Source organism: Palaemon carinicauda, chromosome 24 (genome assembly GCF_036898095.1).
Source record: "Palaemon carinicauda isolate YSFRI2023 chromosome 24, ASM3689809v2, whole genome shotgun sequence".
In the NCBI taxonomy this organism is placed as follows: domain Eukaryota; kingdom Metazoa; phylum Arthropoda; class Malacostraca; order Decapoda; family Palaemonidae; genus Palaemon; species Palaemon carinicauda.
Window position 1 is genome coordinate 101354360 of NC_090748.1, and position 18444 is coordinate 101372803.

Consider the following 18444-nt stretch of genomic DNA (forward strand, 5'->3'; position numbering starts at 1 on the left):
AAAAAATCTGACTTTAAGAACATTTGGAGATATAAACACAAATCCAACTGAAAATAACAAAGATAAGATAAAGAAATTCCGTAATAAAACAATATTGTATCTTTTAATACAGAAAGCAAAGTGACATTTGTAATAACCTGATATCTAGTTTTTATGAAACCCGACTATTTGTTGACGTTTGTAGCTGGAAATCATAGGAATAGAATTTGACTCACAAACAGTTTCCTGGAACCAATTAAGTTTGTGAGTTGAGGATCTTCTGTATGTCATTCTAAGATTGTTGATTATTTTATTGGTTTTTTGGACAGGATATCTTTTACAGGAAGGGGTGATGGTTCAAATCCAAGTTAAGCACAAAAAATTTTATTTTTTAATTAAATTCAGGCGTTAAAGTATTATTCCATTTTTTGAAGATTATTCCTGCATCTCTTTTGAGTAAATCCTTGTTTGTTTGAAAATGATTTTTCACGACAGATTCCAAAGGAGACCAATGGAAACCTGTACGACAACTTAGCTTTGAATCTCAGAGTGTGGGACAAGAGTTCAATGATTTTTTGAAGGTAAGTATAGTAGAATATTACTGTACTTTGTACATTAAATATTTCTGGTTTCTTACCGTCTCCCTTCTATTTTAATGCTCAATTTATGCTTTGCATAAAGGCTATAATTATGTTGGAAACTACTATAAATTGATATTTTGTACCACATAAACATTTGGGTTTCATGGTTAAGCAGTGTCCTATAATCTGGATGAAGCTTTGGACAGTTTGATTACTTTTAACCCGAATTTAAATTTGGCCATTGTAAGTAATGGGTTTGGTGTGTAAAATAAATAATGAAAAAATATAATTTGTGTAAACCTTTTACTGTACATTTACTATCTTTCTAACCTTTGTTTCCTACATTCCTACTGCCGGAGGTGTAAAAAAAATAAGAAATGAAGTAAAATTTGCACATAGGAATTTATGATTTTGTTTTACATGCCCGAATACTAATTGCAAGTTGCTCTTCTTCCTTTGAAGATTTTTGTCTGGTAAATTCTGTTGGCAAACAAAATGTCCACTTCAAGTAATATTTGTACTATATATATGAAAAAGTTTGTGTATTTAGATTATGTTTTTTAATATCACCCTCTTACTCCTTCAGACTTTGAACAAAGATATGCAAGTTGGAATCAGCAAACAGATTAATAGTTTTGTTGAAAAGATGCTACAGTGTGTGGAATTCCAGTCTGTTGACGAGTCAGGAGAACAGGTCCATGATTTTTACACCAGCATGAATGAGATGGTCTCTGAACATACACTCTACCAAGGTAATGTCACTTTAAAGTGTGTTGTGCTTGGGAAATTTATATAAGGGGTTTTCTTACTTTAAATGTTGTCTGTACACCATATTACTATTATTTAGTAAATTAGCATAAGAATTTTCTGAAAATCTTGAGTAATTTTTTTTAGGTATGTCCAGAGGATTGAAAGAGCTAAGGTAACCAAATTTTTTGCTTTAAAATAATCAGAAGAAAACCATTCATTTGGTCCTTGAGTCTAGTAATGGGATGAGATATGTAGAGGTCTTTTGTAATAGAATGACAAAATTTATTATTAAGATTGGCAAATATTTTTATGTGACCAGGAAATCTTTTAAAACTACACAAGCTAAGATGACATTCAGAGTAGGGTCCCGAATTATGCGAGAATTTGGTCGATGAAAGGCCTCGTGTAATTGGAAATTCGTATATTTCGAAACACATCATGGCGGCAAACAGCAACCTACCCGTCAATTTTTTTTTCACTCCATTTCTAGCTTTCTAGCTATATATATACTGTATATACACTGTGTGTGTGTATGTATGTGTGTATGTATGTATGTATATATTATATATATATATAAAACATATATATATATATATATATATATATATATATATATATATATATATATATATATATATATATATATATATATATATATATACTGTAGCTTTTATCTTAACAATACTGTAAGAAATCCTTCTTATAGATTTTTTTTATAAAATACTGTACAAAATTTCTTTTATGGATAAATAAAACAATAAAAAGTTGTTAAAGTTTTGATAATTTTCTATGACTGTAGTATTTACTACTGTACTATGCATAGCTTACTGTTTTCAGTATTTTCCGAATGATGTAGAATTATTTCCTATAGATACAAAAAACAAAAAAGGGTTTTCAAGGTTTGATACAGTACGTATCTAGCAATAGTTAAAAATTACAGTATAGTACTGTATATCCATGATGACACTCCCACACGTAAACACGGCCACTAGGCGCAAGTGTGCAATAGGCTGCTGTACGATAATCACGCTTTTTTTGCCCTGAGCGGTCATTTCACTAATGATAATTTTTCAAAGTTAATATAATTTCTTTATGCTTATAATTCGTAATTATAGTTAAAAGTAGGGATATTAATTAAATGGTTGAGTAAAAAAAACAATTAATACTACTATTATTTAATTTCAAATGGCTACATAATACTAAATATTCTAATGGGTTCTTTTTATCTTCAATCGTAAATCTTACGCCTGGATAAGCAACAAAAGGAAAGGGATAGGTCTCTCTCTCTCTCTCTCTCTCTCTCTCTCTCTCTCTCTCTCTCTCTCTCTCTCTCTCTCTCTCTCTCTCTCTCTCTCTCTCTTCATATCGTTTCCTGTATAGTTTTCAAATATGCTCGTCATACATTTGTACATTATTTATCCACTTTATTCTCTCTCTCTCTCTCTCTCTCTCTCTCTCTCTCTCTCTCTCTCTCTCTCTCTCTCTCTCTCTCTCTCTCTCTCTCTCGGCGTTTCCTTTCCCTTTATAGTTTTGTGAAATTTCGTTGTCCAGTCATTCGGTAATGAGAAGTCATTTTCGCTTTCGACATCGAAAGAAAACTTTGTTTCTTCAATATACTCATCACTGGAGGATTCAGAACTAGTGCTCTCATTATCAAACAGGTTATCATTATCAAATTCCACAACAAGAATATCATTTATTTCATCTAAAGAAATAACCTTCCTCTTTAGACCTTTCATTACAAAAGGAACAACAAATAACCAGTAACCACTTATGCATGAACGCCCGAGCGCACTGATAGGAAACCAGTTCAAACCAGAGTTTTGTAACATCAAGCTACCTTCAGAAAAATAGTTGCCAGACATCATATAAGTTTCTATTCACAGTCCCCATATGCTGAGAGTGTTGCCAAGTGGTGATCCTATACTTACTATACGAGTAAAGTAACATCACGAGACTGACGGCTTGTAAAAGGCAATTAAAGTCATGAACGGAATATACAGTTGAAGGCGGTACCGAGTAGATCGTGGTGAACGGTTTATCACGTGGGTGACGCTTAACAGGATAAAAAACACATTTTATATAGTCCGGTATTTTCTCTATCCATCCTCTCCCAGAAAACCTTCAAATGTGAATTATCGGAATGTGTGCAGATCTTGGCAGTGCGATAACTAGTTAGCGACTGAGAATAAAAAAAATAAAAAGCCCGATTGACGAATGACGATGCTGATGAAGAGGATATCGAATACCGATTTTTCCCTAATTGATTTTTTCTACGTTCTGTCTAATCCAATGTACAGTACATTCTTATGTAAAGGGCGAACCCCAACATTTCTTGATGCTGCTACACTTTAATTATAGATATTTTACCACCTATTTATAATCTTTATTTATAATAACATCTTTAGTAAAAGCTCTTCAATATCACTTTCAGGAGTAAATGCGTTTATGATCGACGATGAAACGTAAAAAAAAAAACGTTTTCCTTTTAAGAAGGCGTTTTTTTTAGGAAAAAAAAAAAAACACGAAACAAAATTGCTCATATTTCATATATTTTGATTTTCTAAGGATAAATAAAACATTAATTATAACATTATTATTACATAGTACCTGGTAAGATATCTTTTGCCGCAAAAGTTAACCTATAGACAGATGTTAAAATTGGTTAGCGAGTTCGTTATGATCGGCGATGGAACGTACTAAACAAAGTAATGGGTTTGGTTGTGGTGACATGTTTGGCAGTAGCATGATATAAAATAGTCTTTATTTTGATGGTTTTTAATTTAAAGTTTAATGAATAAGGATTTTTCACCATAATCACAACGTAAGTATAAAAATTAATTAGTACAAATATGGAATATTATACATATAGGTGTTGGACAGTTAGGCTAGGCCTAGCGACAAGTTCACACAACAGATATGCAAACCTTAACATTTTTCATCCAAAACTAGTCTTAAAATGTTTGAACAGAAATCTTTCTCTCACATTCTCCCCCCCCCCTTCTCAGACATCGGGGAACCATCACCCCCCCCCCCCCAATACAATTAAGAAAACAATAGATTTCCTACGCTTCGCGGTGCTTGACTCGCGGATTTAGAATGCTCCTCGCAAATACAGGAAAATTAATTTTTAAAAACTATCGATCGCGTAATTGAGGAATCGCGTAATTAGAACACGTGTAATTCGGGACCCTACTGTATTTTCTTATATTTACTACAACTTCCAGGCATTGTACTGTCTCAAATTTTTATAAAGAAAGATGAGAATTTGATAAGGTTATAGGACATCAGGTTGGCATTATGTTCTTATAATAACTTTTATGGTGGTCACTTGGAAAGTAGTTAATATTTGTATTTACATCAATATTCTATACATAACGAACTTCTACAGTAAGTTATGCAGTCTGTTTAAATGTTTAACTTTACCTTTATCCAGATTCCTAGAGTAAAGGTGATATCGTATAGTGATTAAACTTTGAAGTTAGTCTACAGTTGATACATAAAAGTTTTCACAAAACCCAAAAAATCTTGAGAAAATTAGCTATGATATAACTATTAGCAATTGTTAAGGGTATTTTGAGAAACATTAGTAGGAAGGTTAGGATAGTGATATTTTTTCTATTGTACTGTAAGGAATAACTGTTGATTTATTTATATTTTGGATAGGAAATTGAAGATGTTTTTCTTGTATTATATGTACAATGAAGTTTTTTGCAAGAAATTAAAACTGTTGATCAGTGATTCATTGTTGGTCTTTTACCATGCTGATTACATCTTGGACAAGAGCATGGTAATATTTATATGGACCTTTTACCTCCATCTACTTGTTTGCAGGTTTGAATCAAGAGCAAGTAGACAGAATTAATGAATTGACAGAGAGGTATGTCACGACACGTTTATACAAGTCCCTCATCAGCGCTGTCAACGCAGTTAATGAAGATAAGGATTTAGCCATTCAAAATAGGTACTTTGTTGCTCTTTATTTTGCCTTTTCTATAGTACTGCACAACTAAAGTTTAATTAAAATTATGATAGTAAATGGAAATGTTTATTCTGTAATCATACACAGTGCAGAGAATTATTTTTCAAAATACTGTATGCCTCTTGTTTCTGGCAGTGGCATCAGGTTGTAGAAGTTTAAGAATTCAGATGGCATTCTGTAGAAGTCTCTTATTTAGTCTCTAGAGATACCAACTACAGTATATACTGTACCTGGATAACTCAATTCATAGTGGTTCTCTCTCTGCTATAAACACACCATTCGGTTTATGTTCTGAAAAAGTTGACTCCTCATCATTCAGGGTTCCAATCTCTCACCTACTATAGTTATCTCCAATAATTCATCTTCATATATTGTCATCCATTAGCTCCTTAACTTTATTTGTCCACACTCTTCTTTGTTCATTAATAGTTTGTTTTTATCTTGTATAAATGGAAATCCTATAATTTAGTAAATTCTAATATCTCTATGATAGAATTCTTTGTTCATTAATAGTTTGTTTTCATCTTGTATAAATAGAAATCCTATAATTTAGTAAATTCTAATATCTCTATGATAGAGTTCACCTTCTGTATTTCCAATTCAGTCCCTAAGTTATTTTTGATGAAAGTATAAGTGAACCAAGCTCTCACTTCAGTCAACATTTTGGTGGTTTAGTTTACTGTACTCCAAACTTGCCTTCAAGACATGATAATTTATATTCATAAATCTTCTATTGTTTATATGTATGATCATAATCCTCACCTTTAGGCTACTTCTCCTCTTGACCCTCTTCCCTCGACCAAAATGTGGTTTCAGTGTCTCTTCCATAGATAGTATTGTATTTAGGTTACTTATGTTGAGCTCAGACTCATCAGGCTATCTATGTCATGCTGCGTTTACTTTATGGAAATTATATTTGGCTCAGCAGTAAAAGGAAAATGTAAATCGTGTAATACCATATGTACAGTTAAACAGAATTGATGTAATTCTAATGTATTAATTTGGAATGTAACTTCATTCTTAAGATTTGTGTATGTCCTGTAGTAGATACTGCACAGTACTGAAGACAGTGTGTCTGGACCCTAGCTGCGGTTTTCTGTCATTTACCCTTTTCATTTATGACCTCTATTCTCTTATCATGAGTCACCATGAACTTAGTTTTCTTATTATAATAAAATTTTCACCATTTAAGAATGAACTCTTCAGGTTATCCGCTTGATATTAAGAAATTTCACTTAATGGTCACTGTAAACTACTTTAAAAGGGTTTGTTTCTTACATTGGAGATAAAGGGTCTGATTTGAATAGAAATTTTTATATTAGTCCTACCTGTTCCTTTCCTTTGTTTCCAGGATCCGTAGCTTAGCTTGGATTAGCAGCGAACACTTGGAATGTGGCGTGGATGAGTCGAAAGAAGATGTGAGGGAAACATTGGACCTTGTTATTAATGGTAAGGAAATGTAACTATTTTATTAGAAAAATTTATATTATTCAAGAGCAAAAGTTGAACATTTTGAAATTATGGAGCTGTTGTATGGTACTGTACACACATTTGCATTTTGTACAATGCTACCATTTATATGATTGCCTCATTAATGACCTTCCTGTCCTTGCCATGATATTCTAAATAACAATTAGACGATTGTCCTTTGTTGTGCCTTTGGACTTCTAGTTTTACATTGGCAAGAACTTTACTTCACGTGTATCTACCCGACTCTCATCAAGTCTCCTTTTGAATATGCCAGTGACTTTAGTTACGATTTTGACTTCTCAATTATGTATTTCTAGTTTCTTTTTTTTACAACACCATTTCCGATTCAATTTGTGTGTTTGTATATCTGCAATTGTTTCAAGTGAATTTTATCAGTAATAAGTGATCCCAAATAAATTCACCAGTTACTGTGTACTTTGCTAATGACAATGAATATTGTGCTGGTGAGTGGTGCTTTGTGTCCTAATCCTTTCTTGTAGTGTACAATTACGTTTTCTGTTATTGATTGAGAGTAAAGTGTATTTAATTGATATGTACAGGCCATTTTTTAACAATTTGAAGCTTTAACTATGTAGTAGTTAAATCAGGATTTAATAACATACTGCATTTTCTTACCAAGATAACGAGTGATATTGGTACGATGCTGTTATTACCCTCTCTATCTTTGCTGCTATTGCATACATAACTGTTTCAGTGTAATTTTCATTAGCCCAGTTCCAGTGATTGGAAGTAACAGCTTATGTTATCTATGAGGAGGTAACAACTGGGAGCTACAATTATGTACATACAACCAGTAGATTAGCATTTACAATCCAGCTCAGTGTCAGCCGAGGCACAACTGGGGAAGATGCTACTACATATATCTCAGTGTGGATCCAACCTTGACTGATGAAATGACGTAGCAAGGATGGCAAGGGCTGGTACTAACAAAGATTCACTTGTGGCTAGCTGCACTGAAGGTGAACGTCAATGAGAACTTAATTCGAGAAAAAGAATAACAGTGTATAATCCTACAATTCATGCATAATTTTCCTTAGGGAACAATTCCATAATTTATTTATGGTACCCCACTTCAATTTAACATGCTTCTTGTAGACAAAGGATCTGTATTTTAACCCATTTACTCCCAGGCTATTTGGAAATTTCCAACCCTTAACCCCCAAGGGGTTATTTTTTTCCCAGCACTTTTTGCAGTATATTTCTTTTAAATTGCTCTAACAACCTTAATTTTTGTCATAGAGAGGTCAGGTTGGTCTCATTTTCTTGGAAATTGCCTGAATTTTCTCAAAAAATTATCAAAAATATGAAAAAAGAAATTTTTATAGCATTTTTTTGCAAGGACGTACCGGTACGTCCATGGGGGTAAAGGGATGGCTTTTGTGAAACGTACCAGTACGTCCTTTGGGGGTAAAAGGGTTAACATGCTTCTTGTAGACAAAGGATCTGTATTTATGTTATTCAGATACTGTAATACTTGTTTTTAGATAAGGAAACTATTGTATTTTAGCATTATACAAAAAGATCAATAATTTTTGGATATTATTTCTGCCAGCATGATTATTATATAACAGAGTAAAGAGAAAAATTTGAATTAGAAAACAATTTGTGGTTTGTCATTGCTCTAGAGGGTGTGAATTATTTATTGATTTACTATATAAAATTTTCTTAAGTGAATGTATCTTGACCCAATAAATTTATTTGATAATAAAACATGATAAAGAGATATAGTATCATAGTTGCAGAATTACTAATCTCAAATATGATTTATTAACAGTGAAGGGGATCAAATAGTTTTGCTGATGTTAATTTTTTCTTTCCAGAATTGATCGAAATGAACAGCAAGAGAGTACCATCGGACAAATTGAAATGCCTCATTTCCTTCAGCCACCATGCATTGACTCTTCTGAAACTCTCTAGCGGTGGAGCTCCTGCTTCTGCGGATGACTTGCTACCGACTCTCATATATTGCGTACTCCAGGCTAACCCTCCGTTGTTGCATAGTAACATTGCTTACGTAACAAACTTTGCACCACAAGCAAGTCTTCAGAGTGGTGAAGCAGGATATTTTTTCACCAATTTGGTAATATTTATATATGTATATTACTTGGTTTATTTTTGAATTTTTAGTTAGTTTTAATTTTGAGAGGGAAAATATAAGGATTGGGAGAGGCATAATTATTTAGTAAATGGGTGAGATTCTTTAGTTTTGGATAAAGAAATGTTGGATGCATGGCAATTATGCTTTTATTTAGCCTTGTATTATGAATAAGGAAATAGTGTAGATGGTGTTCAAAGGCTAAGAAATACAGCAAGAGGAAAAGTCATAGGTAGAGAGTAAAGAGGAGTACTTGAACCAAATTAGAACTTGGTTTGATAGGAAAATATAAAAATGAATGAAAACAACTCACCATATTCCCTGAAAGGGGGAAGTTTAGTGGTTATTAGGATAAGTTACATGTATTGTATCGCACCCTCATTTGTGTGTGATTGTAAAAGCTAAAATCATTTGGTATCTGGTTAACGACGAGGGCGATCAGGATTGTCTTCTGTATACTTATGAACACAACGGATATCTGTACTCAACCTCATTACGTGAACACAATGGACATCCTCATTACGGAGATTCAAAAAAGTTTGTAACTAGAGTAAGTTTCCCTTTTTTTTGAAGAGGATATTTCATTTGTCAGTAAATTTAATAGATCTTCACTTTACCGTTGAAGAGATTCCAAAAGTTGTTTTTTTTCTTTTTTTTTTTTAATAATCTTGAGCCTATTGTCTAACAAACCAGTAATCTCAGAGCTATGATGGTTAACGACGAGGGCGATCAGGATTGTCTTCAGTATACTTATGAACACAATGGATATCTGTACTTAACCTCATTACAGAGATTCAGGAAAGTTTGTAATTAGAGAAAGTTTCCTTTTTATGAAGCAAATATCTTATTTGTCAGTAAATTTGAAAGATCTTTACCTTACCATCGAAGAGATTCCAAAAGTTTTTTTTTTTTTTTTTAATAATCTTAAGCCGATTGTCTAACAAACCAGTAATCTCAGAGCTATGATGGTTAATGATGAGGGCAATCAGGATTGTCATCAGTATACTTATGAACACAATGGATATCTTAACCTCATTACAAAGATTCAAAAAAGTTTGTAACAGAATAAAGTTTCCTTTTTTTTTTTTTAAGCTGATATCTTATTTATCAGTAAATTTGATAGATCCTTATCTTACTGTTGAAGATATTCCAAAAGTATTTTTTTAATAATCTTGAGCCAATTGTCTAACAAACCAGTAATCTCAGAGCTATGATGGTTAATGATGAGGGCGATCAGGATTGTCGTCAGTATAATTATGAATACACTGGGTATCTTAACCTCATTACGGAGATTCAGAAAAGTTTCTAACTAGAGTAAGTTTCCTTTATTTTTTAAGCTGATAACTTATTTATCAGTAAATTTGATAGATCCTTACCTTACTGTTGAAGAGATTCCAAAAGGTTTTATTCAATAATCTTAAGCCGATTGTCTAACAAACTAGTAATCTCAAAGCTATGTTTTTTTCGTATTTCAGTGCTGTGCTGTAGCTTTCATAGAGAAACTGACAGCAGAAAGCTTGGGTTTGACAACAGACGAGTTTGATAGGTATATGTCGGGTGAAGCTCTTCCTCCAAATGCTTTGGATGGTGAGATGTGGCTATGTGAAGTAAGTTCTTTGTATTATTATTATTGTTATTATTATTATTATCATTATTTTTTAAATATTTAACTTAGCCGGTGAATATATAATAGCTGAGCCTCCGGCGGCTCGACAGAAAAACACACAAAAACTCGCGAGCGATCGCTATGAAGGTTGCGGGTGTGCCCACTAGCGCCAACTATCGGCCAGATACCGCATATACATGTAAACAGACCCAATTTTTCTCTGTCGGTCTGATCGACAAGACGTACCATTACTCGCTGTTAACCTGGAGTTTTTCAACAGTCTTGGTGAAGTACTTCCTTTTGGTTTGAGCTTTCGCAGTGCAGGTGTTTTATCTTCAACTTAAATCTTGAACTCGTTTTTGGATAGATTTAATTGTTGATGACTTTGGATTGTTTTTTGGACTTTCTTTGACTTTTAAATGGCCGACCCTTCCCTTAGTACGGAAGTGTGTTTTAGGCTTTTAGCAATTATCTTATCACGTTATAAATTGTTGTTGTTAATTATAGATTTTCCTCTATATATTTTATATCTCAACCGCCTTTATTAGGCCTCTTCGATTAGCTTTCCATTTATAATAAACATCAAGATAAATTTTAATGATTTGTTTATATGCGACCTTACCTATTCCTCCCCTAATCCGAGAGTAGGCGGTCCTAACTTGGAAACCGAAGTTAAACAACGTTGAGCCCTTTCAATCGTAAATAACTTTTACAGAGCAAATGATTTAAAACTTATTAAATGAATATTTTTTAGTAGATATTTTATGAAAGATTTTCTTTGAATAGTCTTCGTACTGTTTCAAAGATGAACTAACGTTTAGTTTATTTATGCTACGCAGTTTGCGCTCTATCGTTACGATAGAGAGAGAGAGAATCACGGTTTCACTTTGCAGAAAGAGTAAATCGTTTCTGACGTTTTGTTCATTCTTCTTTCAAACTTAAATGTTTTAAATACTAATTTAAAGGAACTTGTTAATTTTCAATTTCTTAGTCCTTTCAGTTTTTTCCTTTGGTCAAATAACCTGTTTATTGACGAAAGGTAAGTGGGCTTTTCTCTTCGGTGCGAAATCAAGAGAGAGAGAGAGAGAGAGAGACGGAGAGAGAGAGAGAGAGGAAGAGAGAACGTTCCGATCTTTATTCTCGTCCCAAGCGAGTAACGTTGTTCTCAAGTCAGTTTTTTACTCTCGTCCCTAGTCTCTGTACGGGGAGAAAGGATAAAACGTTTTTAGTTTTTATTCTCGTCCCAAGGCACTGTACGGTGAGAGATTGAAAACGTAGTTTTGAATGAACTAGTGTTTAGTCTCCTCCCCAGCCACTGATCTTTTTATCTTAATATATGTTTACTGTTTTTTGCTTGTATTAATGTGCTTACATTATACGACTTATTTCGCAATTATAACCTTTTGATGAGGGTAGAATTGCGTGCTTCAGGTAGAAATCAGTTTTATTCATGCCTAATGTGAATTGTTGAAAAATTCGATTTCAGTGAAGTAAGTGCAAAACAGAAAATCGTAGTGATAAAGTGATAATTGCGCAAAGTGTTATCAGTGTTGCGACCGAGGGTTCGTCTGTTCGTGCCTGTCGTTCGCCTAGTCCGAGACCTCTTGCAAGCTCCCAAGCCCAGGGGAGAAGTAATGTCGTACGACTTATGGGTTCGAGAGGCCTTGATCAGCGAACAGACGTTCCCTCTATGGTTTCAGGCGTGTCTCATCAAGACCGCCCCTACCATTAGACGAGCGAGACGATTTTCTCCTCGTCATCCGAAGGCTTTTCGCGTAAGAAACCGTGGAGCAAGGTTTCGAGGCCCTTAAAGCGAAAGTCAGTCCTTTCAGGACAGGTCCAGCGTCCTGGTTGTAGCCATTGGGACAGCTCTGACCCTATGCAGTCATCGGAAGACTGCTCGCCGCCTAAACAAAAGCGTAACACAGGCTCCGAGAGTCTTATTGTAGGCAAGGTTTTGCAGTCACAGACGTTACCCTCGTCTCTTACTGCACCCATTCCCATTGATCCTAAATGGGTTGTACGGCAAGACATGCAGAATAAGCTTGCCTCTCTTATGGAGGACTATTCTGCTGAGCAGGTTCACGATGATCCTCGCCGCTTAGCTGATCGAGATCCTGGCCGTCAGCCGCCCAAACGAGCCTTTGCTCGTCCTGTTGACATTGACGTTACAAAGTCACGTCTATCGTGTTTTGTAGAGCCTCACTCGATGCAGTCCCGTGTTGACTCTCAGCCGCTTGTGGACGTTCAGCCGCTGCCGCTTGCTCTTGTTGACGTTCAGGACGTTCGCCAACCAGCATAGTTGACTTGTTTTGACGTTGAGCGTCAAGCACCACAGTCAAGAGTTGTTTTGACTGCTCAGTCTAGGCAGTCAAGGCAGTCTCGAGTTGACGTCGAGCGTCCTCCCGCACCTGTTGTTGTTGCTGGTCAGTCCTTTAAGCAGTTACATGACATAGCGTCCTTGACTGCTACTGTTGCTCCTTTGCGTGTGGACTCTGCTTGTCAAGCACTGCCACCACGGCAGGTCTCTCCCTTGCTTGAGACTCGGCAATTGTCGGACAAGGTTCCTTCAGATGAGGAAGTTGCTGATCCCCCTCCTACTGATATTCCCTTGAGGACTCTGTCAGACGGAGAGGAGCCTAAAGCTGCTCAGCCCTCTATGGACTTTAAATAAATCATGCTGATTTTTAAGGATCTTAGTCCGGATCTTTTTGTAACTGCTGCTCCTCGTTCGCCTAAACGTCAGAGTTTACACTAGGCCTAGCTACTTCGAAGCCGTTGTTTTTCTAAGCTAGTGCTCTCTCGCTCTTCTAAGAGAGCTTTACGTTTGCTCGGCGACTGGTTAATCACCAGGAGGAGTTTGGGGGAGACAGCCTTTGCTTTCCCTACTTTTAAGCTGGCTTATAGAGCGAGAGTCTGATATGACACGGGAGAAGTTCTCGGCTTGGGAGTTCCTGCCTCTGCCCAGATAGACTTCTCAAACCTCATAGACTCTCCCTGGCGCCTGGCCATGAGACGCTCCAAGATTTTATGGTCGGCTTCAGAGCTAGACCATCTCCTGTTAGGAGTTTTTTTTCGAGCGTTTGAAGTTTTGCTGTACAATTATGTCATGCATAAACAAGGCTATCAGGGATGGCTCCAATAATCTGACAGCCACGTTCTCTGCTGGAACAAGTCTATCAGGGATGGCTCCATTGATCTGGCAGCCATGTTCACTGCAGGAGTACGTAAGAGGCAAGTGCGCTCAATGTGTTCATTGTCAAGACAAACTTCACGATGAAGTCTACCAGGCTGTCTTGACAGCATTAATGGAAGGCGACTGGATGGTCTCTCTCGACCTTCAGGAGGCATACTTCCACATTCCTATACACCCGGATTCCCAACCGTTTCTGAGGTTTGTTTACAGGAATGTGGGGTACCAGTTTCGAGCCCTGTGCTTTGGCCTCAGTCCTGCTCCTCTCGTGTTTACGAGGCTCATGAGGAATGTGGCAAAATCCCTCCATCTATCGGGAATCCGAGCCTCCCTGTACTTGGACGACTGGCTTCTCAGAGCATCGTCCAGTCTTCGCTGTCTGCAGGATCTACATTGAACGTTGAGTCTGGCCAGGGAGTTGGGACTTTTGGTCAACCTAGAAAAGTCCCAACTGATCCCATCCCAGATTATTCTATATTTGGGGATGGAGATTCGCAGTCCAGTTTTTTCGGGCTTTTCCGTCTGCCACCCGAATAGAACAAGCCCTGCTCGAAGTCCAACTAATGCTGAAAAGAGAACGTTTGTTCAGTCAGGAGTTGGAACAGTCTCGTAGGGACTCTCTCATCCCTGGAGCAGTTTGTCTCGCTAGGGAGACTACACCTTCGGCCTCTCCAGTTCCATCTAGCCTCTCACTGGAACAAGGACAAGACGTTAGAGACGGTATCATTCCCAGTCTCCGAACCAGTAAAGGCATGCCTGAAATGGTGGGACAGCAATATCAGTCTGAGAGAGGGACTATCCCTAGCAGTCAAGAACCCAAACCACGTGTTGTTCTCAGACGCGTCGGATTTGGGTTGGGGTGCGACCCTGGACGGTCGGGAATGCTCGGGTCTGTGGACCTCAAGTCAGAAGAGCATGCACATCAACGGCAAGGAGCTATTAGCAGTCCACTTGGCCTTGATGAAATTCGAAAGCTTTCTTCGAAAGTAAGTGGTAGAGGTCAACTCAGACAACACCACAGCTTTGGCTTACATCTCCAAGCAAGGAGGCACACACTCCTTCACGCTGCTCGAGATCGCAAGGGACCTTCTCTTATGGTCAAGAAATCGAGGCATCTCCCTGTTGACGAGATTCATCCAGGGGGACTTGAACGTCTTGGCAGACTGTCTCAGTCGGAGGGGTCAGGTGATACCCACGGAATGGACCCTCCACAAGGACGTGGGCAAGAGTCTTTGGGCTACTTGGGGTCAACCCACCATAGACCTCTTTGCCTCCTCGTTGACCAAAAGGTTACCAATCTATTGCTCTCCAGTCCTAGATACAGAAGCAATCCACATAGACGCGTTTCTACTGGATTGGTCTCATCTGGACTTACATGCATTCCCACCATTCAAGATAGTCAACAAGGTACTGCAGAAGTTCGCCTCTCACGAAGGGACAGAGTTGACGTTGGTTGCTACCCTCTGGCCCGCGAGAGAGTGGTTCACCGAGGTACTTCAATGGCTGGTAGACATTCCAAGAAGTCTTCCTCTAAGGGTAGATCTCTTACGTCAGCCCCACGTAAAGAATGTTCATCAAAGCCTCCCCGCGCTTCGTCTGACTGCCTTCAGACTATCGAGAGACTCTCAAGAGCTCGAGGCTTTTCGAAGGAGGCAGCCAGTGCGATTGCGAGAGCTAGGAGAGCTTCTACCTTCAGAGTATACCAGTCGAAGTGGGAAGTCTTTCGAGATTGGTGCAAGCCAGCATCTATGTCCTCTTCCAGTACCTCTGTAGCCCAATCGGAGATTTTCTTTTACATCTGAGAAATGTTCGCTCCCTCTCAGCTCCCACGATTTAGGGCTACAGGAGCATGTTGGCTTCGGTCTTTCGTCATAGAGGCTTAGATCTTTCCAACAATTAAGATCTCCAAGATCTCCTTAAGTCTTTCGAGACCTCTAAGGAACGTCGTTTGGCAACTCCTGGATGGAACTTAGACGTGGTCCTAAGGTTCTTCATGTCAGACAGGTTTGAGCCATTACATTCAGCCTCCCTGAAGGATCTCACCCTCAAGACGCTTTTCCTAGTGTGCCTGGCTTCGGCTAAAAGGGTCAGTGAAATTCATGCCTTCAGTAAGAACATCGGCTTTGCTACAGAAAAAGCCACATGTTCACTTCAACTTGGTTTCCTGGCCAAAAAATGAACTGCCTTCTCGTCCTTGGCCTAAGTCTTTTGATATACCTTGCCTGTCAGAGATCGTAGCCAACGAACTTGAAAGAGTGCTGTGTCCAGTTAGAGCTCTTAAGTTCTACTTAGCTCGTACTAAGTCCTTACGAGGTGGATCTGAGGCATTATGGTGCTCAGTTAAGAAACCATCATTGCCTATGTCAAAGAATGCTTTGTCATATTTTATCAGACTTTTAATACGAGAGGCTCATTCTCACTTGAATGAAAAAGACCGATGCTTGCTTAAGGTTAAGACGCACGAAATAAGAGCTATAGCAACTTCCGTGGCCTTTAAGCAAAATAAATCTCTGCAAAGTATTATGGACGCGACCGTTTGGAGAAGCAAATCGGTATTCGCGTCATTTTACTTAAAAGATGTCCAGACTCTTTACGAGGACTGCTACACACTGGGTCCATTCGTTACAGCGAATGCAGTAGTGGGTAAGGGTTCTACCACTACATTCCCTTAATTCCAATATCCTTTTAATCTGCTCTTGAAATGTTTTTTTAATTGGGTTGTACGGAAGGCTAAGAAGCATTTCGCAGCCTTTTTTGATTTGGCGGGTGGTCAAATGTCATTTCTTGAGAGCGCCCAGATTAGGGGTTTGATGAGGTCCTGTTGTATGGGTTGCAGCCCTTAATACTTCAGCTCCTGGGAGTCTTTCAGCATCCTAAGAGGATCGCTGGGCTTCGTGAGGAAGACAGACTAATAAGGCAGAGTAATCGTCTAAAGTCAACTTCCTTACCAGGTACCTTTATATATTTGGGTTTTGTTATGATATAACTGTCAAAAACTCTAAGCATATACGCTGTAAACTTAATTAACTCTGGTCTCTACCCACCACCATGGGTGTGAATCAGCTATTATATATTCACCGGCTAAGTTAAATATTTAAAAATGATATTTTAATTATAAAATAAATTTCTGGGCTCGAACCTGTGCCGCCCAGTGAATAAGCTCCATTTAGCACTTATTCTTAGGTAATTTACTGCTAAATATACCAGAGAAAAAATGTAAAGGAGTGCTAGGTTAACTAGCTCGCTCACCTATTGGTGTCGGTATAAAATTGGGCTTATATTCCAGAGGTCCCGCACTATTTAGATTAATCCACGACAGAGAACCCCAATAGAGGAGAGCTGTTCAACCTCACTCGGTACTACTAACAATGCATCCGTTCAGAACCCAACTCCTTTTAGCACAACGAGTAAAGTAACCCGCATTTTGTTTGTGCTCTCGATTTTTGGTTATTTTCCATTTAATTATGGCTTCTTCGTCGGTTTCCTAGGAGACACCGTCTAAGTTAAGTACCAAGCTGGGTTTTACTATGTTTTGAGCAACCTAGATCGTTTAATATTTATATTATAGGAGTTTATTCTCTTTGTTCATACCGATCTTGCTTGATTTCACTACAGTTGGTACTCCTGTTTTTGAGAGCTTTTAATTTTCACTTGCGGTGTTACTATGTGTATTATTTTTATTATCAAATATTATTTGTTATTGTGAATATTCATTATTTAGCGTTTAGAATCCTCGTGGTTCAATTTTTGGGCCGATATCATTTACGTATCGTTATGGCTGCCGACCTTCGTGCTAAGACGGCAATGTTATTGTTAGCCATCAGGTGTGTCTTTTGTGATTTGATTATTATGTTGCATGCCTTGCCCAAAAATTTTCTGTGTGTTTATTCATACAATTTAACGCTATTATTATTATTATAATGAATATTTGTGCCATTACTCCGTTTGATCTGTCTGGTTGGGGATCGTCAGTTGGTAGCCCTGCTGCCTCGTATCACGTGATCCTCCCCCACGCTCCCCCTCTAGCTAGGTAGGAGGCTAGGCTTCTCCCCCCTCCACTAAGGGACCGTTGCCTTCCCTCCTTTTAGAGGGGGTAGTTAAGTGTTTATGGACTTTGTCCTCCGGGTGTCCCGGCGGGTTCGTCTCTGTCTAGTCTGGTTGGCCACCGGTCAACAGAGTTGGATCCCGGTGCACCCTATTTTATATTCACTTTTCATTCTGGCTTATGTTATACGAAACCCTCCGGGTTCGATTGGCAGTTCTTAGCTACAGTTCTGCCCCCCTATTATTTTATAACATTTCCTATGATGTTAATATATGACAGATCACTACCCCGGAGTCCCTAAAGGAATTGGTATTAGATATACCTTTATTTCCCGGCCCAGGGTCTACCCCGCCCCGGGAAATCAGACACCATGTGTCTTAATTCCTTGTTATTGCATCCTTTTTATGCTCCCGGCTTGACCGGAATGGATTGCTATACTTTAGTCTCAAGTTAGACTTATGTTTAGGCGGGACCTCCGGTCCCGCCCCTATGTAAGAATATTACAGTTAAGCTCTAACCTTGTGTTAGACCTATGTTAGGCCCGGGTCCTCCGGACCCGCCCCTACTTAAAGAATAGTACAGTTAAGCTCTAATCTTGTGTTAGACTTATGTTAGGCCCGGGTCCTCCGGACCCGCCCCTACTTAAAGAATAGTACAGTTAAGCTCTATTCTTGTGTTAGACCTATGTTAGGCCCGGGTCCTCCGGACCCGCCCCTACTTAA

General features: G+C 37.9%; 1 protein-coding gene across 1 annotated transcript in view; it reads left to right on the top strand.

Moving 5' to 3' along the window:
- Positions 1-18444, top strand: part of Rabex-5 (Rabaptin-5-associated exchange factor for Rab5) — a 68921-nt gene that overhangs the window by 35656 nt on the left and 14821 nt on the right. The window contains exons 4-9 of the mRNA XM_068348394.1: positions 475-560; positions 1147-1312; positions 5145-5274; positions 6644-6741; positions 8604-8863; positions 10354-10485. Of these exons, the coding sequence (XP_068204495.1) occupies positions 475-560; positions 1147-1312; positions 5145-5274; positions 6644-6741; positions 8604-8863; positions 10354-10485 (872 nt within the window). The remainder of the gene's footprint in view (positions 1-474; positions 561-1146; positions 1313-5144; positions 5275-6643; positions 6742-8603; positions 8864-10353; positions 10486-18444) is intronic.